Genomic DNA, 26,776 nt, shown 5'->3' with positions numbered 1-26,776 from the left:
GTGTCGTGATCAATCTTGCTCCCTTCGAAATAGTTCCTTGAAACATAATAATAGAAAGAAAATGTAGCTCGTATTGCATAGATATTTTTCAGAACGTTAAGAAATGCGATATGTTGATACCTATTTAATAATAAGTATTCAAATCGTAAGAAAAAAAATTGATTTCATAAATTGAAATATTAGAAAGGAAAGGAGGATTAAAAAACTCGACATATTTGTGAAAATTAATTTTTCATTGTGCGTGATGTTAAAAGTATAATATAGTGTGTAAATAGAGTGTCAAAAAATAGATACATCGAAATATGTGGAAAGAAAAGAGTAAGCTATTTTTGTGCAAGCCAGCGAAAAGTATTAATCTCGAGTAGAATGCAATGTTGCAAGCCACGTACTACTAACAGCGCGTATTAAAGTAAATATTATTACGCTTAAGAAATACACGGCACTGCATTTCATCGGATAAGCAATGAATATCAAGTAGAAAATGTTCTTTTCCGAAGAACTAGTGCAATAAGTTAGAGTGAAACAAACTATACCTATCTCGCTCTAATTTATTACATCAGTGTACAACAGTTCAGAACTTGGGATGGAAAAAGAACAGACCTAGAATTCCGTCAAATTCGCGCTTCTAAATCTTCGCTGGTGCAATAATGTAATTTAATTGCCTAAACTGGACACGCTCGACACTCGTTTTTTTTTGCGTAGTACAATAAATAAAATATATAGATTTATTTATAATATAAATAAACAATGTAATATATTTATAGCGTCAGTTCGGCTTAAAATTCGGTCTGCCCCAGCACACTGTACATAATCCTCTTGAAGCTGTTGCTCTGATGGATCTTCTCGCCATCATCATCGAGCACGTTTATCTGAAAATTGAATTATTCCGCTCTCCACGTCTTCAAATTATAAAGATGCTCCACAAATGAGCTATGTTTTAATCTGTATTAAGGCGTATTTTCTATCTCGCAAAACGGCATGCATATATTCGTAGTGAATTAATGCGCAGTATGTAGAAAACATATAGTATTGCAGTGAGAGCGTATTTATCCTATGAATTAATTTATCTACGCAGAAGCAGGTGAGCATTTAATGTAAAAGTATCAGAAAATGCACGTACAAGTTTCTGCGGAAATTTTAATAGTCGTTGATAAGATCCTTAACGAAAGGGAGAGGAAAAGGACGTCTATATGATCCACCCTTAATGAAACAGATGCCGAAGATTAGATCGATGGAGTCTTTGACTATGATGGTTAACGTTAGTGACGATAATGTATATTAGATGTACTAACACGAGGTAATTATCGTTAAACAATCGGAACGATTTGACGAAAAATATGTCTTTGAAAATTTAAGGATGTATTAAATGTATAATCTGCAAAAAATGACAAATCAAATATTTGTAGTACTTATACTTTTTGTATAAAGACTTAAAAATGAATGTCAATACATACAAAACAATTGAATAAGGTCAATATTTAGCAATTTTTTAGTTTAAATGAAAATTTTCTCATTTTATCTTAATTATTTTTTATGAAATAATTTTTGATCCAGTTTTGTTTAAATCGTCTCTAAACGTTTTATATTGCTCTCAAACGCGATATAGAAAAATATAATTTTTTTGTTTTGTTAAAAAATGCGTATAATACATCCTTAAAGAAGGAAGTATCAAATCCTTCGCGCAATATTCCGTCGGTGAGATGCGGCGGGCGATTATTACCGAGAGATGACTTGGCACGGTGTTTCAGTAGACGAAAAAGAAAGAAGAACAGAAGAAATAGCGTCTCGTGCCAAGTCGCTTATATAATTCGATGCCGTTTTATCGTCCGGCTGCGTTGGGTAACTTATAAGAGTACGTGGTGCCGAGCCAGTGATCGATAAATCATTTCGATAAATAAATGGCGAAGTAAAAAGTGACCCGGTAATTGAGTAACGTGAAAAATGATTGTGATCTTGCTATTTTAACGACGAAAGAAATATTCTCAAAATATTTTCCTTGTCGAAATCGTTGAAAATTTTTTTCAACAATTCGACGTTTCTCTACAGATCTGCGAGGTGAGCAATACAGCCGACCGATTTCGCGCGAAATGTAAAGATTCTCAAATTCGCGTCGAGAATATAGTAGTCTACGCAGCTGCAGCGACAGCTCTGAAATTCTTGCACAGAACCCATGCGGCGACATGCGAGTGAGAAATGCATTTCCGCGTGATCTCAGCCCGGCAAAATATTTTCTACTGTGCGTTCCGCAAAATCGATCGTGAATCTGATCGAGAATAATGCGGATACTTACATATGCAGGACTCTTGGGCGGAGCCTGGTATACCTGTACAACAAATAGTATCGTTGAAGTAGAATAGTATCGCAGTTTCTTAAATTTTTCCTCAAATTCTTCATATAATTTTTCATAATTTCTATATAAATTTCAGATTTTTTTCAAAATTTCTGTATATAATTTTATAACTTTTTACAACATTTCTGAGTTTTTATATTATATAAATTAGATTTTTCAGAAATACTGAGGAAGTCTAGATTTTCCTAGAATTCTTTATATAAGTATGTGAATTCTGAAATTTTTCATTGTATAATTTCCAAAGAAAAATTTCCAACGAAATCTAAAAGTAGTTTTCAGAAATCTTCACAAACTTAAAAAATTCTTAAAAATATTACCGGATATGAAAAATTTTTTTACCAGTGAAAAGAGAAGAATTTATTGATTCAAGACGAAAAAATTGAGCGTCGAATTGCCGAGAAGAAAAAATTTACGTACTCTGCTCGATTTCTGTGGCGTGAAGACACCGGTGCGAGCCGGCTGTCTGACTTCCTGTACCTGATCCCCGTATTCCTCCTCTTGCAGGGCCTTGTACGCCTCGCTCTTGCTGGGATCGTACTTGACTGGTTTCTTCAGGCTGCACGTACCGCATGTGTACACAGGGGACGACTTTTAATTTCTCTTTTATTCTCTCTCACGTGTGACTTTTATCTTTCTCTTTTCTTTTTGTTTTGTGTTTTCTATCCAGATCGGTTAGCAGCGGCCGGGGTTACAATTTGTCAATTTGCACTTGCACATTTAATTATGCTTTAGTCTGTTCGAGAGCGACTTTCAGACGCGTCCTTCAGTCGAGTTCAATCGAGAAAGAGTCATTCCTCATCGTGCAAACCCTGCGTGCATGCCCGATCAAGAAGAACGCGTTCGTCGGACACTTCAAAAATTGCGCCTTTCATCTTTGGAAAAAAAATATTCGAAAAATAGTAGATGCAAAAATAATCTCTTGTTATAAGAAAATAAGATCTGAGAAAACATTAGCAGCCTTCCAAAACACTTTCCAATATCTTTAATTTAAAACAAAATATGTTCGTAATTTTATTTCTCACCAGCAAAACTTTGTTTTAATTCTACGATGATAATTTCTTATCGATAAAAAAAAAGAGAATAAATAAATTAAATCATATATTAATGAAAAAAAATAAGAGGAAAATGTCTCATAAAAGATGCTCTTAATATATTTTTATTTATATCCTTATTATTAATTAATATTTTTGCAAATATAATTTTCAGATTATTTTTATTCCCATTAAATTCTCTGCGGTGCTCGTCATCTCAAAAAAATAGAAGCAGCAAAAATAGATTTCCGCAATGGCGCAATTTTCAAAAGTCGTCTCGAATTATTCGTGCACGATATCTACGATACAAGCATCTACGAACACTCGTTAAGGAAACGACGAAGTTAGTAGATATTCTCACATATTCTCAACTACTATATTCACATTATTGATTATTCACTACTCTGCTACATGCAAGACTTTACTGCTAAAAGAAAAGCTTTTTTGCACGGACTCGCGAAGACCTTACGAAATTTACAATTTTGTCAAATAATTCATGTCTATGATTTCTACTATATGTGTAATATGAACGGCAAACTAACCCAAAATAATAATCGCACAATCATTTCGAGGGACTCGCATACTCAATGGCCACGTTCGCTGTGTTAAATACATCGACAATTAAACTAATGGTTTAAATTAATTACTCAGATTTAATTCAAATATTGATAGCAATCGGAAAGATTTTCTATATTTGAGATAAATAATTCAATTGTAAGATTTTAATGACAGCATCGCGAATAATTGAATTGTTAATTGAATGAATACAAAATATTTCTGTTGACTTGTGATAATTATTTCTCAATATTTTCAATAATCTCAATTAATTAATAAAGTTATTTAAAAATTTTTCTCATTAAACTGTATTGCAAAATTTTGTTAATTTAACAATTTCGACAGATAATATGCATAATTTTCTATGTTTTAATAAGAGAACGTGCCCAATGAATTCACGTGAAAATTGGGAAACTCTGCCGTCGTAGATCCGACGTACGAGAAGCATCGGAAAACGTCTCGAACGTCTCTCGACAATTTTTAATTTGGTTTATTGAATTGCGGCCACACATTCTTCGAGGCGGCGGCCTTCGCCTGTTCTTTCAAGATTCTCGCTTGCTCCTGTATTTCCTGTTTCTGTTTCAGGAAGGAAAAGTCTATGAAAATGCTGGAAAACAAACAAACCGCTACGTAAGTAATCAATCATCAGAAGGATCTGAGAGAGCCGTACAGGAAAAAAGAGAAAAGGAGCCGATATCCTTTCTCGTTTAACGATCGACGATCGTGCGTCCTCCGAGTAAACTCGATTTATATTTCTCCAATTGGTAATTTCTTTTCCCGAATTACAGCCTTCATGGAAACGTCGTCTTCCGAAAAGGATAATTTTTTTCATTCGCGTTCCGTTATTTTCTAAAAACAAGTCTCAGAAAATTATTTTGGCGTAAATCATTAATGCTTCATGGACGTTTGATTAAAAAGCACGTCTATACAAAATAAATGGATTAATACAGATTAATAAAAATTCATTTTTTTTCCCAGAATAAATTCATGTAGATTTCTTTGAATTCACTCCAATTATTTTTCACATTATTGTCTTCCACTGCGATTATCAACCGTGCGAATTAACCTGTTAATTTCAATTCACGTGACAATTAGATTTTCTCGCACACGATTTTTATTATATGATGGTGATTTACGTGAGTGTGAGCGGCATTCAGCGGTGAAGCCAATTTTATATTAATTGTATTAACCTATGATTGCTGCAAGCATCACGGCATTAGCGATTCGTTATATATATGTATATGCTTAAATATGTTCAGTGGTTAAAGAATAGTTAAGAGAGAACCAGTGGACACTCGCATAAGTAAATTGACTACTTACGGTACGGCGGACGCTTGGCACTTGATAGTGTCTGCGATGTTTTGATCCGAATAAAGTCCGATCGGCGAGTTGAATTGCTTGTGGACAATCTAGAAAGACACAATTAACGTTTACGATCGATATAATACAGAATTTACGGTATATGTCGCATAGAACTTGAAACAGCTCTCGTGGTTTGAAACAACACGACCAAAAATGACAGTTTTGTAAGTAGAAGCGCAAAAGAGATTATTTTCGTTTTTCTTTTTTTATTTTAATTTTTATTTAAAGACACAACGTTTGAAAAATAATGCTATATACACAGTATATGGATGTTTTGAAACTTTTATATAGTATAAGCGGAATCTATATATTAATTTAACGCATTATGTGAATGTTTACTAGAGAATATTCACTAAAGATGTTGCGTATTGTGTTGTTGCGATCTGTCCTCGAGTCGTGTCGCTTACGACTACGGTATTACGTTATGATAATATAGCACTGTAAAAAATATATACATAACTCTAGTTTGTTGGCACTGTGGACAGAATGAATATTTGACTAATGCCAAGTTTCCATTATGTCAGAATTTCGCAGTATTAACAAATGAGCTTGACTCACGCGATGCTTATTATTCTACAAAGCACCTCCATTACAAAATAATGTAACTATAATCGTCACGGTTTTGTTACATCTTGTACCTCCAGAATTTTCATATTTCGAAACACGTTAGTGACAATTAAAGCAATACTTTTATCGGTAAATTAATGTTATTCAAAATAAGAATTTTTGATAATCGAATTAATTTATATTACAAATTAAATTGGATTTAATTATTAAAATAATTCAATTCAATTAACTTTAATCATAAATAGGAGTTGATGCAAGCTGTATCGATTCACAGTGTAATCGATACGTTGGTATTATTTTTCGGATTATCAACAAATGAATCCAGAGGATCTTGTATTAATCCTGTAATAATCGCGTTAACATCGCGATTATAATTATTATTAGTTATTAGCAGAAAATATCATAATAGCGGGGATATTTCGTCAAACGAAACTCAAGTTTCTTGCAGATATATATCGGTTGTCCAGAAAGCGTAAGCGTTTCTCGAAGCAGAAGCGGCTTACGAAAGTAAACAACGGAAGTGATCCAAACCTTTGGAACTTCATTCGGTCCCACGACACGGTGAAGTACTCTTTCTGCCACCTGCTCAGACGACGTGCAAATAAAATACAATTTAAATCCTGACTTGACAAATGCATCTCCAAAAAAATAGAAGAATTTATTTGCAAGTCGGAGGGATTGAATGTATTCGGATGATTTTATAACGCCGAATTACCTTTTGTTTCATAGCAACTTCAGGATGAGCTGGTTCGTAATGATGGGGTGCTGCCCTGATCATCGGATTCGGATGATGTCGTAGGTAACATTCACCGATAGGGGCATCCTTCTTGACCTTGGCACCTGGCAAGACCAGAGGAGTCGTACGGTAGGGCTGAAAAATTTCACAATTGTAACTCTATCGGCATCGGTATATTATATTTTACTATTTTATATATATAATTATTCATAAGTGTATCAAAAATTTTTTAGGGGAAAAGGGTTATCAATTCTGTTGTCTCCATATGAGCAATATTGTTTACATTAATAAATTGCTTTTTTAGATATTTTATATTTTTCAAATGTCTCCTTCTTATACCTGTTTTTTGAATAATAAATATTATATTTTGTAAACTATATAATTTTTTTTCCTGAAGAAAATATAAACAAAATACAATTATTAAAAACGAAATGGAAAAAAGTTGTATTTTTTTATAATCAAGAATGAAAAAATAAATAAAAATTTTCGGGATTTTGGACCTCCCAAATTTCTCTAAATACGTCCATAAATATAATATTATTCATGTTTATTAATATGCAATATCTTATTGTATAATAAATTATAGAATTAATATCTGGTTGTCGTATAAACTGACATTAACGATAATAATGATAACTATGCAAGTAATAGTTAATAGGGCAGATGAAATAATATCCTGTCGAAGCGGTGCCAATTAATTAACTAACGAGATTTAAAATAAACTGCAATAGAGGCCATGGTGATCGAAAGGTGGCTCATTAATTCCTGACGCTTCTTACGTCGCATAATTCCGAGCAACGACAAAAATAAATAATGATGATGATATCACAGATTAATTTGACAGTGATCCCATTTCATAATATTAATGAGGTGAAATGCAAATTAAAAAAAGTATCATAAAAAAACATGTATCAATTACTAATCGCGGTTTTATATTTTTTTAAAACATATTTTACAATAATTAATGACTAGATAACATCACATTGTGACGAATAAAATCTTCCTTTCATGAATACCTACTTCTTTTATTTCCAAATTGTTCTATTCTAAATCATTTAAGAAAAGAAACAGTGAATATTTAACTTCTTAAATCAAATAAATAACTTCATTATAAATATTCTATATATTTTCTATATTTTCGTAGTATAAATAATGTTCTAATAGGTCGAATATTTCTGGCTAATGACGTTACGAACAGGAAATGATATCATTATGATTGTCTCTAAAGAAGCAAAAATTTCGCGCAGCTGGCTCACAATGAGAAAATTATATCAAATAAACGGTCATCCTCGTGGCGGACGAATTCGACTTGCCAAGTTACGAGTCGTTCCGTCACGTGCCGTCGTTTTTGCGCGATATTACGAAATTACGCAAATTTGCAGGTGCATCGTCGTATATCGTCGATTCGCCACGCGGATCTTCTATGTTTACAATACGAGTTACTGAAACATCCGTGAAAACAACGCGAGATGAAATCTCAGACGAATTCTCTGTAATATTCTGTCGCGGATATTCTCGCGTAGTCTCAAGCCAGAATGAAAATTTGGAAATGCCAGGCATTATTATCGCGACCTTTGGAGAGAATCGTAAATAAAACTTTTCGTAATATTTTCTTGGAAAACAATTTCTCATTTTACTTTTCAAGTAAAGATCACGTTTAATCGTTTCTGAAGAGCGGCTTGAGATTTATGAACAATTCAACAGTAACGTTTTCGTCAGTTTTGAAATTATTATCTTGAGCTTCAGAATACAATGGAGAAATATTACAGATGTACGTGTTAATATCACGTATCTTTATCTGGTAACAAAATTTCTCTCACTTTTTTGCCTTTGCAACTTTTTAGATTAATCTCTTTTCAAGTAGAATATATAAAAAAAAGGCCGTAATAATATCATAAGGATATCATCATGATTTTATTTATTATTTATAAGTTTATTTTTTTTAATATCAAGTGACATCATGATGACGTCCTATAATATCATTATAATTTTATTATGTCACTGTGTTCTGCCTGGATTAATCGAAGATATAAAATATAATAAGAAATAAGAAGTATAATTATAAAAAATATTATTATCTTTACAATGACCAATTAAAAATTGGTCATCACTTGAACAACTGAAGATAATAAAGAAGTTTAACAAATAATTGCTTAATAGATTAAATAATAAATATATTTCAATTTATATAAAAATACAAAATTTCCTGTATAATTTATGAAGTTCGATCTCTTCAGTAGAGTTGAATTATGCATACATTGTTCAGAGGTATTGGCTACATTTTAGCAAAAAAAGCAGCTTTACACAACTAAGATTTATAATATGATTAATTTATACATTTAAATCCAATAAGGAACTATAACGACAAACCTAGTGATATTAAAAAATTTTAGAGAAAACAGCTGTGCTTTTTCCGCTGAACGCAGCCAATGTGCACGTTAAAACATTTCACAATTTTAGAATCGCGGTTGCGGTTGCAAGTTCGCGCGCAAGTTTCACGACATGAAATCGCACGATAACGATGATTCCATTATAAATGGGTCAGAAATGTTCCATTATGTTAGAGGGTGAGCCACGAGTGACTCTCTCGAAATAGATGAAGGCCTCCGGTCGGCAAAAATAACACGCACCCTGAGCCACAAAAACCGCTTATCCCCACGAACCTCTCTTGTCCGCTTCTTTCCGCCCGTGACTTTTTCACCAGGAAGCGTTCCGCCCGTTTCATTCTTGGACGGGGAACATTGGCAAGGTCGCACGATAATTGAGAAGAAAGGAATGAGTCGGATGCAAAGCTGCCTAAAGCCCAAAGGGCGTCTTACTTCCATTTTGCCATCGATAACAAATGTCTCAATATTTGAAATGAATGGAAGTATTTATTAGATATATTTATTTTAAATCTGGATGAAATCGATTCTATTCAATATTGTTATACAAAATTTTTCTATGCTTTTTAAACTTTAAAGATCTAAAATTATTAATCAATTAAACGCGAGAAATTATATTACTTAATATTAAATTTATTACTTAATTTTATTCCTTTAAATTTAAAAAATGAAATGCTGAAGTTTTTATTCGTATGAAGTTTAATATTTGAAGAAGAGGGACTGATTGTCTCCTCTAAAAGTGATAAAGTATATAAAGATTATTTAAAAATCGAGTTCGGTTGATTGATTTAATTAATCAACGAAACTTTTATTTTGCAAATCTACGATCTTTTTCTTTTTTTAGAAGATTTGCGTGAGCGTGCGCACGCTCATGCGTCGTTTTGTAAAAGATCTTTCAAACTAAATTCAGACGGAGCAAAACAGCTGTTCACGAAGTGTTTATTGCTTGGCGTCGAGATGAAACTTGAACTCTTTGGAAACTGATTGGAGCACATTGGCAAGAGGCACGCTAACGAACAGATGTTTCAACTTCATTAACACATACTGGAAGATACATAATTAAAATAATCTTTGAATTAATTTTATAACCAGTAAATTCCGATTTGTTCCATTTCTGATGTAAAAATAGTTAATGTCAAATCGTCGTTAGTTCATTACATCGTTTTCTGATTTTAAAAACCATATTGTCAAATTAAGAATAAATAAATTAAAATAATTAAAATAACTAAACATATTTAATATATAAAGATACACTATTTCTTATTTTTTATATTTCTCAGTTTTTTCCTCAAATTTAAACGTTTTGTTGCAGTCCTATTCCAACAAGAAAGAAAAATTTTAAAAATAAATTTAAAATAAATAATAAATTTATCTATCATGGTTAAAAATAAATTTTTCTATCATGGTACAGAATATATATATTATATATATATAAATTATCGCTTTATGTATCCAAAAATAATGATACATTTCTATTTAAATGTTATTCAGGAAATAAAAAAACGATCACTAATTCTGGAACTCGTTGAAGCTAATTAATCATCACATTAAAAACATTGCTTTTTGAAAAGTCTTTCGATTTTTCGAACGGGAGGTAAGTTTGAAAAACACGGACTGTGGGTGTGTCTTTGTATGACGACTTCTCCTGCGTGTTCGTGAGTAACCCAGATCTCGTTCACGAAAATAGAACGCGATACCGATGAACGGCATCCGTAATGGCGATGCCTACGTGCGTTTTATTGCATAGCGTGTTATTAACGCCCGCGCAAGTCTGCCTTTCATCTGGGTTGCTCCGATTAACTCCGAAATTGGCGTATCTGCCCTTCTCGGGGGCGGGATAGGCGAAATTAATCAAGTTCCATTGCGAATGGCAGAATTGTTCTGCGGACACGTTTGTGTACTGTGTCAAGGTTGAACAACGCGAAATCTAGATCATCTAGCGATCTTATTGCTTATTATCGTTATTCGATATCGACGTGTCGACGGGTGAAGCTAAAACTTGCTATTGAATTTTGATATTTTTAGATCATAGATACATTTTGTGATCCAGCGACATTCTTAAGCTCGAGCTTTATGGTTGTTATATCTTATCGTGGACAAGAATACATAAATGTCATCCAGACGAAAAAACAACAAATTTTATAAAACAAGGTGAGAATGTTATTTATAACAAGTGTAATGCTGCTTTCAAATGAGAAGAGAAAATCGTGAGAGAAAATCACTTAAAAGAACATCATTTTTAAATAATAAATAAATCTACTTATATGTGAACATTACTATACTTTTAATTTATATTTATTCTTCTTATTTGTATAATTAAATAACTAATAAATAAATTACTAAATAAATAATTGCCCCATATATAGTTTCACCTATAATGTGAATTATTTAATCAATTAAAAAAGGCTTAAAATAATTGGACGTTAAATGAAAAAAATTCTTCTAAGAGATATCTCTATCAAGAGAGAATTTGACATCGCAAGAATACAAATTTTACTCTAAAATGCACGTGACTTGTGCTATCTCTAATCTAGAAATATTCGTTTGGATCGGAAATTCTGGAAAAGAATTTTGAAAAAATAAGAACAAAACTACTTTTACATTAACGTATTTTTCGGACGTCTCCGTGATGCTTTTTCAACAATGTAGCTCGTCACTCGCGCGCGAAATCCGCAAGCACATCTTGGCCACGAAAAAGGTGCACGTTCAAGGGCAAAGAAGAGAATCATCCGATGATTCTTCCTCCTTTAATGAGCCTAAACAAAACCAATGAAACTTCTCTTTCGCCACTTCTCTTTACCCAGTAAACAGCCGCTTCCTCCTCCTTCGGATGATGCTCGATGTTGTAACGATAGACGGTCGTGTAAGCGGGCATCTTCTCGTCTCCGTCCGAGAGGCGTCCCGCGGAGAGAGCTTCCCTCGCAACCACCGACCTTATGTCACCCCTTTCGCGCGCGGCAACCCTTTCGTGGATCTCGCAATCGTCCTCGTTCTCACGTCGTCCCTCGTTCGCGACTATCGCGGGATTATTCGCGCTTAAGCACTACTGGCTCGACGCGAGCGCGGGCGGCACTAACTCTGGCCTTTTTCAAGCGACTCCTCTCTCTCTCTCTCTCTCTCTCTCTTTCTCTCCGGAGACCTCTCTTGAAATTCGTTCGCTTTCGTAAAAGCTCTTGACACCGAAAAAAACGTCACAAGTCAAATGTTCTTCGGTAATCTCAGACGCAGCGACCAATAGAATTATCATCTGATTTTAAGAAATAAGAGTAAATACGTTTATAAATAAATAAAGATATGTCGGGTTTTTAAGTCAAAGTACATTCTTGCTGAAGAATGTACTCTTTTTTAATGTATACACTTTTATCAATTAAATGGTTGTTTTCAAGTTAAAAGGTTACAACCTTCTGCAAGGTTTTGTTTTTTTTTCGATAGATTTCAAAATGCAACCAAGCAACTGGTTCTTACTTATAGATCTAACCATTTTACATTCAACCGCTTTATGAGAAAAGCTGACCGAGCTTCTGAAATCCATAAAAGAAAAAAATGAGCCTGTTCTTTTTTACTAAACTTTTGCACCAGTTCATTTTTCTTTCTTTTCTCTCCAGGAGAAAAGAAGAGGAAGAAAGATGAACTTTTTAAATGTATTTTTTAAAATACCTTCAAAATTCCTTAGACTTTTTTTTTTAAATAAAATTATTTATAACCAATATTTTTATTCATGTTCTTAGCTTTTAAAATTTCTTACAAGCTGTATAATTATTACCACAGAATGATCGAAGAAGGCAACCGTTTTCTTTGGCAACAAAATTCCGTGACGAGATTAATGAGAGAGTTACTCGAGAGTGTGTAAATTTCAATCGCCAAAATGAGATCTCGATAAATCTTTCATTTATCCCATTTATTTATTAAACAACGTCAAATGTTTTAAATATCGCATTTTTTTCGTAATCAAAAATATCTAATATCATTAGGGTATAATTAAAAAAAAATTTCGAGAGAGTACATTATTTTTAATATTTTTTAAATATTTTTTAATATATCAGGGAAAGATTTGCTTCTTTATTTGGGGTCGCAAAAGAAAAATGAATTCCACCGTACGGAGAATGTAGAAAGCGAAAGTCCTGAATCTGCGGGACGTATCAGATCGGGACAGGCAGAGGTGATTTCGATGCAAAAGCGATATTTATAGCGTATGGCAACCGGCTCTACTAGTGGCGACGGACTTTCCGGCATCGTGGCGGGCCAACAAAAATATATTCACACTTCGGACTTCCCACGAATAAAGGCACCTCCGTCGCTTCGCAGCGATGCACGGTGCACCTTGGTATCGCGATATACGCGATGTCGTCGTAATAAATGCGATGACGCGCTTCTCTCTTTCTCTCTTTCTATCTCTATCTCTCTCTCTTTCTCGTCGGTATCTCGCAAAACCTGTTAAAACGTTTCGTTAAACGACGGGAGACATCTGGATGCGAAATCGCGATATCGCAAATCATTCCCCCGTTGTTGTTAAAATCGCAAAATTTCAATATTTTTCTAAAACCTCGCAGTCCGCGACTTTTTTCTCTGCCTCTATGAGTTAGTCGAATTGATCACACATTTACGTTATTAATTGAACCAATTTTAATTGAAACTGCCGTTTACGAAACCTCTTTTGCAAAATTTTTATAAGGGCCGTCACATAATTTCGTCACCGATTATATTATTGATTATCACGACGGGCCAAAATTTCGTCACCTGAAATGCCGTTTCGAAATAAGTGGGAGACGGATTAAACGCAACAAATGTCCTGTCACACTACATCCGTGATTCGACAATGAGTTATTGAATTTCAAAGTACAGAAGGGTATTTCGGAACGAGCTCAAACTTGCCAGACGCCACGATCATACTGACTCGAGAAACCAGAGTTCAGACTCTTATTACAGTAATTCGCGTGCTTCTGACACAGCCGTGTCTATATACTTATTTTATGATATGTACTTCAATCTGTTTTTCCAAATCTTCAAACGGAACTTCGTATTACAAACACATTACTTAGGATTACGATTCTTTCGTTTCTTCCCTTCAATGAATCCTGTAGAGCTAAGCTCTTCGTATTTTTCAAATAATTATTCAAGAAAAGAAGAAAAACATTTTCAGATGTAAGAGCAATCCATATTGATTTATACAATTTTCGCGATGTTTCAACAATTCGTTACAGAGAAAATCCCAAAGAACTCTTGGAAAATAAATGAAAAAGACATTTATGTTATAAGCAAGAAATTACGACGAGACGGTTTCAGATCTGTATTTCGTATCTACTTTTAGCTTTCGCTTGCATAATTTCGAAGCTGTCAATTACGTTTTACCGAATCATAGCGTCTGCTGATATCGATAATTTTACGTACAACGCGCATTTCTTTCTTTCTTCAGCTATACTTAAATGATAAATTTCGATATGATAAAACTTTTTTTTCCTAAATATTATTACGTTTTAAAATATATCTTAGTACATCTTATTATTTATATATATATAATTTCTCTGCGTGTTTAGATTACATTAAAATTAATGCATTAAGATTATATTAACATTAAGATTGGAAGAGAGATATTTTTCAAAGATATGGCCACGCTGTTTTACTAATGTAGGCTATTTTCTGGGAAAGAAGTAAATACGTCAGTTCTTGATTTATATACTAAAATAAAGCCGACTTCCTTCGCGCGGATCAATGAACTCTCCAGCGAATTTGTATTACCGACACGTGCTTGAAAATTTGATTTTCAAAGACTAAATGCACTTTCGTTCCAGATTCCTTAGAATGCTCAAGAACCATTACCGATTTTATCGTTGAATCTAAACAAATCCAACAGTAGTTAAGCGAGACTGGCTGGCTTTAAATTACACAATCAAGATTTTACTCAAAAACACAAAATGCTTTTATCGATTTAATGAAGATTTATTTCTAACAAAGGAAATTCTACAAACCAATTCTTTGTAAGATCAAATTGAGAATTTCGACATAACTTATTTCTCTTATTTCTAATATAATTTATTTATATATTTAATTACTTTCAATTTTTTACTCCTTATATTTAAATTTTTAATTTAATCTTTTTATATATAAGTCTTTTTGTTGATAAAAATAGTAAAAAATAATTTAATACCTGCGACAAATGAACTCTTTCCTCGCGAATCTCGTCGAGGTGTTCATGCGGCGTAATAATCGTACTGCGAAGAGTATATTCCGGAGTTGGCGTTGACCTGTACTCCTCGACCGAAGGCGGCCGAATTGGGCTCTTTGGTAATTCTTGCGGATACTCCTTCGGCTGTTTGTATCTGCGTGAAAGAAATGAAAGAAACATTAATATAATATAGCAGATCGCGTATTTGTGTCGCAGTAGCAGCAGAACACAAGCAGCTTCGTGGTGGGTCCTCGACGATCATCGCCTTTTACACATTAAAAAGATCGATTAACTGTGATATTGCAAAAAAAAAATTAAAGACTCCGATCGTGCAGGATGAACATTAAAGTAAAAATGTATTAATTGTACAGAATTAATTGTATAAAAATGATTCTTAACTGTGTATAACTCGGGAAAACATGTTCAAGAGAACCCAAGTAATACAGTTATGTTCAAAATATGTTTAATAAACAATAGTAATAAAAAAAGAGACTCTCAATAAACAAACTAATATATATAAATAACTTAATATAAATTCAGGCAAATAAAAGCTAGAACATAGTTATTATTTTTGTCTAATTATACAAAATTTTTTTCTTTAATCTATACAAACAAAAGATCAATTTTGGTTGCAATTTGCAATCATCTTCAGGATAATACAAAATAAACTTTTAAAATCCAATAATTCGTAATCAATATAAAAATTTGTACCTAATTATTCTTAATAAAACAGAAGAATGTAAATATAACTTCTTAAAACCTCGAATAGTTCTTCATTAGAATGTGAGTACAGCTCTTCATAATCAATATCAAAATTGTTACGTGCTATAAATGGCAAAACAAAATAATTATAAAAACACGTATTCTATCGTACAAAAAGATAGACATTAATCAACTCATCGGTTTTTAAAAATGATTCTTTCATTCTGTTATAAAATTTCTTTTCAAAATTAATGTATCTTAGGAAAGTCATTAGACTGTGTTCACGTCTTTCACCATAGCAACATTAATTCTCAGCCAATTTAATTAACAATTAATGTTTTTGAAATAGATTATATTTGTAATGCAATGTTTGCTGTTTTTATTTCTATATATTTATTGTCTTTTTGGCACATTGACCTGTAACTTTTATGTATCATTAATTGTGTTTTTGACGCTAATCACTCGAGGTTTTGAGAAGTTATACTTGCATTCTTCTGTTTTATTAAGAATAATTAGATACAAATTTTTATATTGATTGCGAATTATTGGATTTTAAGAGTTTATTTTATATTATCCCCCTTGAAGATGGTTGCAAATAACAACCAAAACGTTGATCTTTTGTTTGTACGAATTAAAAAAAAATATTGTAAATTAAACACAAATAATAACTCGTGTTCTCGCTTATTTGCCTGAATTTATATTAATATTAGTTTGTTTAATAAATTTAATATTTAATATTTTTATACATCATAAAAACCATTTCGGTTAAACATTTTTCAAACGTAAATTGAAATTCTTTATCGGTTAAAGACGATCGCCGAGGTGCAAAAGTAAATGGTAGAAGTTTCAAAGCAGCGGCCAAAAATGTCAGTCGTGCTTTATGCGAAGAGAGAAACTGATTAATCGAATTAATCAGTGGCGTGCTGCGATATTGCGGCGGCAACGCGGTGTCATTGCTGTGGCAGTATTGTGAAAAAAAACGCGTATAGAAATAATATTGCATTCTGACAGACTAGTGGCCGCAGCCCCGTTTCCAACGATCGGCCTGAAAATCGTGGGTGGTGATGGTGACGTAGTGATGGTAGTGTCGGTGGTTGTACGTGATGATACTCTCGATGGCTCAGACCTTTCGATAACTAGCTTTATGGTTTCGGAGTTTTGGAGGAGATTCTGTGCGTCTACATGCCTCACATCACGCGCGTCGTAATCGTCAATTTTCTTGATCATGTCACCCTTCTGGAGCGCCTCGTTCTCCGACTGCAAGCAGATCATCGCCCCGACGTTGTTAGCAATAATTATTGTCTCTGTGCTAACTTTTCAATTATTGTGTTTAAGAAATAATTAAAAGTAATATCAAACATCTAAAATATGTGACAAAAGATAAAAATCTGCTTCAATTCTGCTGTTCCGTTTAGTTCTATTTGACTCAAAATATAATTTATTTTTACTAATGTTTTATTTAAAAATTTTTTCTTAGATAAAATCCTTTTTTTGTGAAAATTTATTTTTTATTTTTTAGAGCTTATTAATCTAAATGATTATAATTATAGTAAATTTAAATAGATCAGCAAGGTTAATAGTTCATTTACTTCTTTTGAAATTGTAAGATATTGTCTAAACAGGTTTTAAAAAGTAATAGTCAAAATAAAAGAATAATATTATCTTGTTATTTGTCATTATAATTTAATGGCAGATACGTTTTCAAAAATTCAAAAAAATTAATGTATGAAAAGACACTCATAAAAGAAAGATTGCCGAAATGTTATAGAATGAGATAAATTACGAAATATTATGGGGCAAAACAGAATTTGGTAATAAATAATATTCGAATTATTTGTCAGTTTATTAATAAAAACAGAAACAAATAAGACAAAAGTAAAGAATTAAGAATATTTTTTTAACAATATGAGTTCAATCCTCAATTTTAAGCGTATACGATTTTACGCTTAACAAAAAGACGCTTTTGTCATCTCATTGGATTGTTTCAGCGTAAGATCCGGAATGCAATGCGCCGGGGATATCAATGTCAACGGCGCTAGATCAAATCGTTGATTTGAGAATTCCTTGGCAGCCTTCTCCATTTCAAATGTTCACAGGGATTGCATTACGTCCACCTCTATTGTTCCGCCGCGTCATTCGCCAGTGCGAAATCGTATCAAAGCCAAGTAAGCGGATACCGTAACGAAGTCTCCATAATGAGAAAAACGTCTCATTCTTCCCGGATAAAAATCATTGCCCGAATATAACAAAATCCGTTATCAAATGCCGTAAAAAAAGAGATTTGCATACTTTCTTTACGAAACGCATATTTGAGGACTCATTGATTACTAGCTTTTACAATTAGAAGCATAAAGTACTGACTTAGGACTTTATATCACTGAAGTACTATGAGAAATAAATTATAAACATGATGTAAAATTATAATTGTTTATATATAATTTCTTTTATATATACATAATTTTATTCATTTATAGTTTCTTTAATTAATTGATCAACTTGTCCCAAAATACAATTATTTTTATTGCTTCTATTTAAAACATTAAAAAATTCATTATTTTTATTTTTCATTATATTTATCTTTTTCTTTACATTTATCATATTTTTATTACTATTTATATCATCCTTTCTTTAAAGACCATAAAATTTCAGAACAAATTTAGGTTTAACATTGAAGCAATTAATTTAAAACCTTGTTAGGAGAATTGTAACACAATTTAAATCAAAAATTAATTAAAGATGTGTGAGGAGATCGGGCAGAAATTAAGATGAGAAGAAGAAGCAGACTCACGCGGGTGACAACAATCGGCGTGCCCAGATCTGCGCCTCCGGCGATCCTTATGCCCCATGGCCTACCGGTGCTAGATCTCTTAAGTTTCACAATTAATGTGTGCCTTCTCGTCATACTCTAAACTCGGTTCAGTTAACACCACCACCAACAATAACACAACAAATAGCCACGACACAAGCACTTAATTAATCGCGAGATGCACTATGTAGGCAAAACGACGAGAGAGAGAGAGAGGCAAAAAGAGATAAAAAAGGGAGTAAGTTCCAAGAAGAAAAAAGAGTCAAAGACTCTTTCAGAAGAAGAAAAGACCTCCCGCGAACAGTCGCGAGCGATGAATCTCCCGGATCGTGATCGCTCTCTGCTTCGCTACTGAGATAGTAGCTGCAGCTGTAACACTTGCCGACTATATGCCGACTTTGACAGAGCCCTGAGCGGAAAGCGAGAAAGATAGGGAGAAGGAGGGAAAGAGAGAACTTTAGTTGCTCAATTCTAACGGAGAGACCACCGCCTCTAGTCTCTCTGTTTCTTTCTTCACTATTCTGGCCCCATTTCGAGTTGGCGTATTGTTCTGATGGTCCGATTCGCACTCGTTTCTTTGGTATTTACTAAATGTATGCGTGTGTACGTGCATAAATGTTTTAGTCTCGCCTTGAAAGAGAAAATCAAACTATTAGTGAAGAATGAATATGAACTACCGCGAGAAATCCTTGAAGATGATATACTATAAAGATGAAACAATTCTACAAAAAAAAAATTTATTTCTTGTTATTTGAATTTTTACATAATTTTAAACAAACTAGTTAATTAAAGAAAAAAATCTTAAATAACTACATAATTATACTTCAGCAACATCAGAATGCGCGGTTGGAAAAGAACATTTCTAATAATCATTACTTCTTAATATCGCTTTTATAATAGTTAAAACAATGATGATTTCTTCTGTGACTCTTTTAAATCGGTATTTAAAACAATTGCTTTCAATTAATTCAACATGGCAACTTAATCTAATAAAAATGAATCAAGTGGCAAAATCAACAGGCGGCAAAATAAATTAAAATTTGAATCGAAGATCCCTACATGAGTCTAAAGTGTAATACCATTGAAATCTAATAATTCTGGACATCATCTCTCCAAAAAACTTCTTCAGTAGGATTAAGGAGATACATAGGATTAAATGTAGCTTTAATTTTGTAACATTATGCGAAACTATTTATCACAATAATTTACAGAAATTATTAGTGGCAACAATGTAAGATGCCATAATGTAGAGTACTAAGATTTTATACGAATTTTATGTATGACATAAGTTGACATACAGCGCGCGCGAGCGATAAACGAATATCGAGAAAGGAATTGAAATGGACATGACAAAAATATCGAAATAATTTCTAATATAATAATTCTTTCATGCATATAACGTAACTTTATTGACTCAGTTCGAAATGTGTTCGACACATGTTTCATAAGCGAACTATTGTAAGTGGGACAGTCTTATTATATACAGCTTAGTATTCACAATGAAAGCTGGCAAATGAAATGCATTTTGTCGTGCTACATATTTACACAACAGCTTCTTTATTCACAAATTCGACGTCGAATTTCAGAAAAGATTCATTTGTTAATTTATTTCATACATGAAATTACAATTAACTGTTTGTAATTAACAGAACTAGATATTCGGAGATATTTTATTCATATTTTCAAAATTCAAATTGTCGCTTTATTTCTATTATCAAATATTTTTTGCTATCATTGTTTTAAGCCATTTATTTAATCGATAAATTATATTTGTTTTAATGTAACTTCAGTTAATGATTTATCACATTTTCCGCAAGACAAAGAACGACTCTATTTTTTTCCTAAGGTGGAAATGTGAAAAGTGAAAATTTTCTTTACAAGTAATGGAGAAATTTTTCACTTCTCATATTTCCTAGAAAAAGAGGTTACATGATTGCTATCTAGACTTCTTTAAAAAACTCTATCATCAGAAATCGATAATTTCGGTAGCCAAATGATTGGAATATAAATTGGAGTATAAATTGGAGTATAATTAGAAAGAAAATCAAAAGGATTTCTTACGGGTTACGTATTCTTCGTACTTACATAAGTTTCGTAAAAGTGGCCTATGGAGAATTTGAGAGCCATTCTCGAAAATTTGATTCTAGTCGCGTTTTCCCCCCCGTTTAGATAAGACACTCACTCTTCTTCCGCCGTGCTAATACGTTCACGGACGACGAGAAACTTCTCCCCTATGCGGGCCGTTTCGATGCAATTAGTTTGGCTGCACTGTAATTAACGAAGACTAGAGAACCAGAGATGAGAGAGAAAGAAAGAGAGTGAAATAATGAGACAGAGGGAGAAAGAACGCGTGTTTGTATGACTTAAATTAGCAACCTATAGCGCGAAAGGTTAGTCAATCGGTCTAGTGACTCACTTTACCTTAATTTATAGAATCATTAACACATATCGTCAATATGCGATATGTCCAACATTGGCAGTCGACGATAATGAATCATCATTTAATTATGTATTGCAGATAAACTTAAAAAAAAAAGAGAGAAAAAAAGATTTAATCGTCAGAATCAGTTTAGTACATCTGCGATTTCGTGGAAATCATATCACCATTTTTGTTATATAAAATATAATTCTAATAAATCTGATAAGTCTCCTCTTGCCTATTCTTCTGCTAAATATAATAAAAATTAAAAATCTTATAAAAATAACAAACCATATTCTATAAAAAAAATATATAAATTATAAGAAATATATATATATATCAGTAACATGTATGAATGAACGAATAATTGCATGAATAATTCGTCAATCATTGAAATGCAGCAAATCTAATACGATGTTATAATAGTTGTCTTTTTAACTTCCAATCATCAATTTAAATTTACGAATTTATATGTTACGTTACGCATTTATCATGCATGATTGTAGACAGAGAGGTTTTGTTGAAGCATCTAAAAATTTAGTTAAATTACATCTGAAAATGATTTTGTCAAAATTGCATAGGACGTTCAAATTGTTGTTTATAAATGTCAAAACTTTTTGCATTATCAATTATCATGCTTCCTACGTAAATATGTTAATGGTCTAACAAATTTATCTTATATTGTATAAAGGGAGTTTATATAAAGAGAGTCCTTCGAAGGAGCAGCTCAGTATCAGTGCGCTCCTTATCCTGATTAAGTGAACGGCAAGATTCACGAAACATTGGCATTAGCAATGGATCACGACATGGCAATAATCCTCTGAAGAAAATATCCGTGAAAGCCTTAAAGGTATCTAAAATTATTTTCAGATTTGTATCTAAGTTTTTAAATACTTCAATAGAATCATTCTTCTCATACAATCATCAAATCGGGACTATAACTTATTTCAGATATTCCTCGGTGATCGCTCGGCTGATGACTATACGTCGTACTTCACTGGTGCCCGCACCGATTTCGTAGAGCTTCGCGTCTCGCAGTAGTCTCCCCGTCGCATAATCATTGGTGTAGCCATTGCCACCTGTAAAAAAATTTTTTAAAAGCGCGACTGTCATTCTCATTAAACATCTTGCTAAACATCTATTTTCTCTACTAAGTTCTTATATCCTCTATGTTTTTTTCTGATATAATTATGATTATTATTGTCTGAAATAATTTATTACTGTTATAATAATTTTTTTTTAAATAGATTTACCGAGTATCTGTACAGCATCTGATGCCATTTTCATTGCATTCTCGGCGGAAAAGAGCAACACCGCGGCGCAATTTTTGCGATTTATATGACCGGCATCGCAGGACCTAGCGACAGAGTACACATAGCTTCTGCTCGCACTCAGAGCTGTGTACATGTTCGCTATTTTTGCCTATAACGATATGATTAAATCAATGGAAGATTGCAAAAAATTTTTAAGAAGACAAGATAATTCTTGCTTTACCTGTATCATCTGAAATTTCGCAAGATACTGGCCAAATTGCTGTCTTGTATGAGCGTATTCGAAAGCAACGTCGCAACAAGCTTGCATTATTCTAGAATTACGTTTCAAATCGCACATAGTCAAATATAAACGCTCGTTTATGAATAAAGCTTAAATAATTTCTTATTAATAATCTGATAAAAATAGATATTTAATATTAAAGTGTCTAAATCTGTCATTCTATAAGACACATCGAAATGTAAAAATTTGTATTTAACACGCTATTTATACAAGCAAACTTTCAAAAAGTATAATTTTCATTTCATTAATCACAAAAAGTATATTCAATAGTTTTTAGAAAGCTGCTTTTAACGTGCAAAATCCAAATACAAAAATACTAAAAGTTAATAATCAAGTTAAATTTTGTGTTATACATTCGTTGTTTTCCTACTTACCCCAAAGGTCCGCCACATAGTATTAATCGTTCCAGATCCAGTCCACTAAAGAGCACATAAATACCTTTATTAATTTCTCCTAAAACATTTGCAGCTGTAACAGAAATTCACAATTTTACAAAAATTTTAAATAAGGAAAGACTTTTAGAAGACAAAAGGATAATGATCGATTTTAATGAGTCAATAAACTTAATATTATAAAATGTTAAAATATCTTACAGTTCTTACTCTATTCTATTTGAACAAATTAATTTTATTGTAACAAATCTTTATATCTTTTCCGCGTTTCTCATTCGAGCGCCGGACTTACCTGGCACTTTGCAATCCTCGAAAATCAGTTCGCCCGTGTTGGAGCCGCGCATGCCAAGCTTGTCCAGCTTCTCTCCCGTGCTGAAACCCTCTGTATCACGTTCAACGATGAAAGCAGTGATACCATGCTTCGGCTTGTCCACATTCGGATCCGTTCTCGCGTAGACGATTAGTGTATCCGCGTCCGGAGCATTGGTAATCCAGAACTTGTTGCCATTGAGGACATAGTAGTCCCCCTTTCTCTCGGCCCGCAATTTCATGGAGACAACATCGGATCCGGCACCCGATTCCGACATCGCCAACGCCCCGATGTGTTCACCACTGCATAGCTATAGAATTTTTCATATAACAAGAATATTTTATTTATCAATAATCGCGCGAGCGACATGAGTTAATCCTATTGATGAAGATATCAAAGGCGTTTCTTAATTTCCGTGAAAAAGCTATCTATAATTTCAAATTTGTATAACCCAATTGGAAATACCCAACCTATTTTTTTACAACTGTTAATTACAATTTATTCACCAAGATATATTTATTCACTAAAATATTACACATGTATTTTTTTCATATAAAACTTTTCAAGAATATTAAGCGCATATGTCAAAACGAATTAAAAAACTTTTTATGATTTACATGTACAATTGTAGATATACTATTTACTTTAACAATCGAAATTACAATTTATTCGAAACTAATTTGTATGCATATTATATATATATGTTTTCTTCTGATATAAGATTCTCTAAAAATATGTACATACATTGTTTGGCGTGAGCTACCTTAGGTAAATATTTTTGCTTTTGTTCTTCCGTGCCATTTCGATGAATTTGATTAACACAGAGATTCGAATGTGCACCGTAACTGAGCCCGATAGCGGCAGATGCTCTGCTAATTTCTTCCATGATAATTACATGATCGAGATATGTGCAGCCTGCGCCTCCATATTCTGGTTTTACCGTCGGACCTAACAGGCCCAGTTTACCCATTTGTTTCCAAAATGTCTGCGCGATCACATTATTTTTTTTTTAATTGAATCGTTGATTAGGACATCACGGAAGATAGAATTTAATTAATTCATTATGGTTTGTTAGTTATTTATATTTCTTTCCCTCAAAATCGGTGCATAAAAGGAGCACTTACTTTCAATTCATCGAAATTATTTTTCTGATCGATTTCAGCAGCTTTAGTTGCCAACTCCTTTTGTGCAAAATTGAAAACGAGCGAACGAAGCTAAAAAAGAATAGTGATTGTTACAAATATGGCTACAGATAATGATAGAACACTCTGTAAAATTTTTATTGAATTCCTAATATTTTGAAAATAAATATTAAATATCGATCTTTAACTTAAAAAAATGAATAAGTTAAAATTGATAATATGGTCTTTTTATATACGTGTTAAAATTTAATGTTTTTACAACATAACTAATTGAAATTAAAAGTTAATTTATTTAAAATTAACAAAAATAAGTAAAAAGTTATTAACTTTTTAATTATATTACTTAATTTTTAACTAACTAATTAGTTATGTACTACCAAATCTTATAATACCCAAGAAAAAATGTTATTATGGACATATTTTATATATAATTGTATATAATTTTATACAATTTTGCGTAATTATATATAATTATATATAATTTTATATAATTTTATATATTATAATTATATATAATTATATATGAAACATTTTTTCCCGGATAATTATACGTAAATAAATGCTTATAACATACAACTGCGTGTAAACTGCAATGCAAATAATAACTTACACAAACATTTATATACATATTCATTGTGCAAATTTGTTTTAATTAAATTTCCGTCGCGATTGCACAGCAATGCATGGATGCACTCAATGCATATTTGTTTACATCAGGCCTATTCTTTTTAACTGAATGTTTGCACCAGTTCATCTTTCTTCTTTTTCTCTCCAGGAAGAAAAAAGAGGAAGAAAGATAAATTGGTGCAAAAGTTCAGTTGAAAAGAACAAGATTAATATTGTAGAATAAGTTGATGCAAATGTCGAGCATCTGCGCAGAAGATTATTGCGCAGAAGTTTGAATCTCCAGGCTCTTGCGCAATAATTTTTTCTGCACAGCTTCTTGACGCAAAATGATAAATTATGAAAGATTATGTTTTGATATACACTATTATTCCAATATATAATGCTGAAAATTTATATTTATTTACATTATATAGTGTAAACTACAAAATTTCATTATTGTAGTGTATCTCGTACATTAAATTCAATCTCAGTAAAATTATTAAACATATATTACTGTGCATGCTCTGACGCTCGATGCTGCAATGTAAAAGTACTTTATATAAGTCAAACAAGAAATCGATCAACCGCAGTCAGATATGAAAAAAATAATTGACTGTGACTCGGTCAATTTCTTATTCTTACTTCATAGGACCAATGCACAATGCATCAAACATTTTAAAATAGGGAATAGATATTAATCAGATATTAATAAATATTAAGTATTTCAACCTATTAAAAGGTTGAAATCTTAATATTCCTAATATTTCCTCCATTATGCGCAGGCTATCAGTATGATCGATCTAATTGCTAACCTCTTTCTGTTCATCGTTCAACCCAAGGACACTTTCGTCGATTTTGCAATAATTCGATACGTGACATGCACCAATTTTACCGGCGCGATTCGCGAGGTGCCGCGAAACAATGGAATATCGCAACAAAATCATTATATCTCTCGTTGATCGATATTAGAAATAGTGATTTAGAAATACTTTACTCGTTGCTGGGGAGAAACACTTGTGAACACGCGCGAAAATTTTATGTTATTTGTAAGAGAATTAATAAAAAGCGTTTATACATAAATATTATAATTAAATGATCTTAATCGATAATAAAAAAAAATCGATAAGAGACCTCGTCATAGGATAGACTTAAGAGTTCTGAAATTCTGAGTTACTGAACTACGTGAAAGTGCTGACACATGAATGTGCACATTCATATTTGAGATAAGCGTGAGAAGGGGGACAAGGCATACATAACCAATCAAATTATATATATTAATATAAATTATGTTTGTGGTACACTCATGTATTATTGTATTATAATGTCATTGGCCTAGTTTCCACTGAGGGTTTAAACCGGATCAGAATGTAAGAACCAACCAACTACAGTCAAGTATTCGTTCGACTGTAACAGGGGAATACTCGAGTGTAGTTGGTTGGGTCTTACATTCTAATTCGGTTTAAATCCTCGGTGGAAACTAGTCCAGTGTAAGGGGTTCCGCACAATAAAAGAAACAGCGAAACAGAGAATAAGAATTTTAATCTATCAGAAACTGTGTATTCCACAATATATGATTTCTGATAGGTTGAAATTCTTATTCTCTGTCTTCTGTTCCTTTTGGATACGGTCAACGCGATGCTGCAAATGCTTTAAAGCATTTTTTAACTGGTCAGTTTGTAAAATTCTTTCTTCTAATC

The 26,776-nt window shown here is 32.5% G+C and overlaps 2 protein-coding genes across 10 annotated transcripts; both read right to left on the bottom strand.

Moving 5' to 3' along the window:
- Positions 1–214: 214 nt before the first annotated feature.
- Zasp66 (PDZ_signaling and DUF4749 domain-containing protein Zasp66) lies at positions 215–20,943 on the bottom strand. Of its 9 annotated transcripts, XM_011068369.2 has the most exons (10): positions 18,639–18,994; positions 16,860–17,107; positions 15,131–15,302; positions 6,581–6,736; positions 6,397–6,447; positions 5,257–5,345; positions 2,768–2,906; positions 2,291–2,323; positions 1,121–1,200; positions 215–869 (listed from the first exon to the last, which is right to left on the bottom strand). In XM_011068369.2, exons 1-9 carry the CDS (start codon positions 18,750–18,752, stop codon positions 1,138–1,140), a joined length of 1,065 nt encoding a protein of 354 aa, XP_011066671.1. In that variant the 5' UTR covers positions 18,753–18,994; the 3' UTR covers positions 215–869; positions 1,121–1,137. The 9 variants fall into 9 exon arrangements, with proteins under 9 accessions (XP_011066671.1, XP_087265311.1, XP_087265312.1 ...); XM_087409185.1 differs by lacking the exons at positions 1,121–1,200; positions 18,639–18,994 and adding an exon at positions 20,742–20,943; XM_087409186.1 differs by lacking the exon at positions 2,768–2,906 and having other exon boundaries at positions 18,639–19,014.
- On the bottom strand, positions 20,039–26,306 carry LOC105153481 (isovaleryl-CoA dehydrogenase, mitochondrial). Its single transcript, XM_011068375.2, has 8 exons — positions 25,892–26,306; positions 24,456–24,545; positions 24,095–24,316; positions 23,314–23,641; positions 23,004–23,097; positions 22,570–22,660; positions 22,329–22,497; positions 20,039–22,154 (listed from the first exon to the last, which is right to left on the bottom strand). The coding sequence occupies exons 1-8, from the start codon at positions 26,021–26,023 to the stop codon at positions 22,018–22,020; spliced, it is 1,263 nt and encodes a 420-aa protein (XP_011066677.1). The 5' UTR covers positions 26,024–26,306; the 3' UTR covers positions 20,039–22,017.
- Positions 26,307–26,776: the final 470 nt, after the last annotated feature.

Source organism: Acromyrmex echinatior, chromosome 9 (assembly GCF_024713525.1).
Source record: "Acromyrmex echinatior isolate Ae372 chromosome 9, ASM2471352v2, whole genome shotgun sequence".
NCBI classification, from domain to species: domain Eukaryota; kingdom Metazoa; phylum Arthropoda; class Insecta; order Hymenoptera; family Formicidae; genus Acromyrmex; species Acromyrmex echinatior.
The sequence above is the reverse complement of the archived record's forward strand: the minus strand, read 5'-3'. Positions and strand labels throughout refer to the sequence as shown.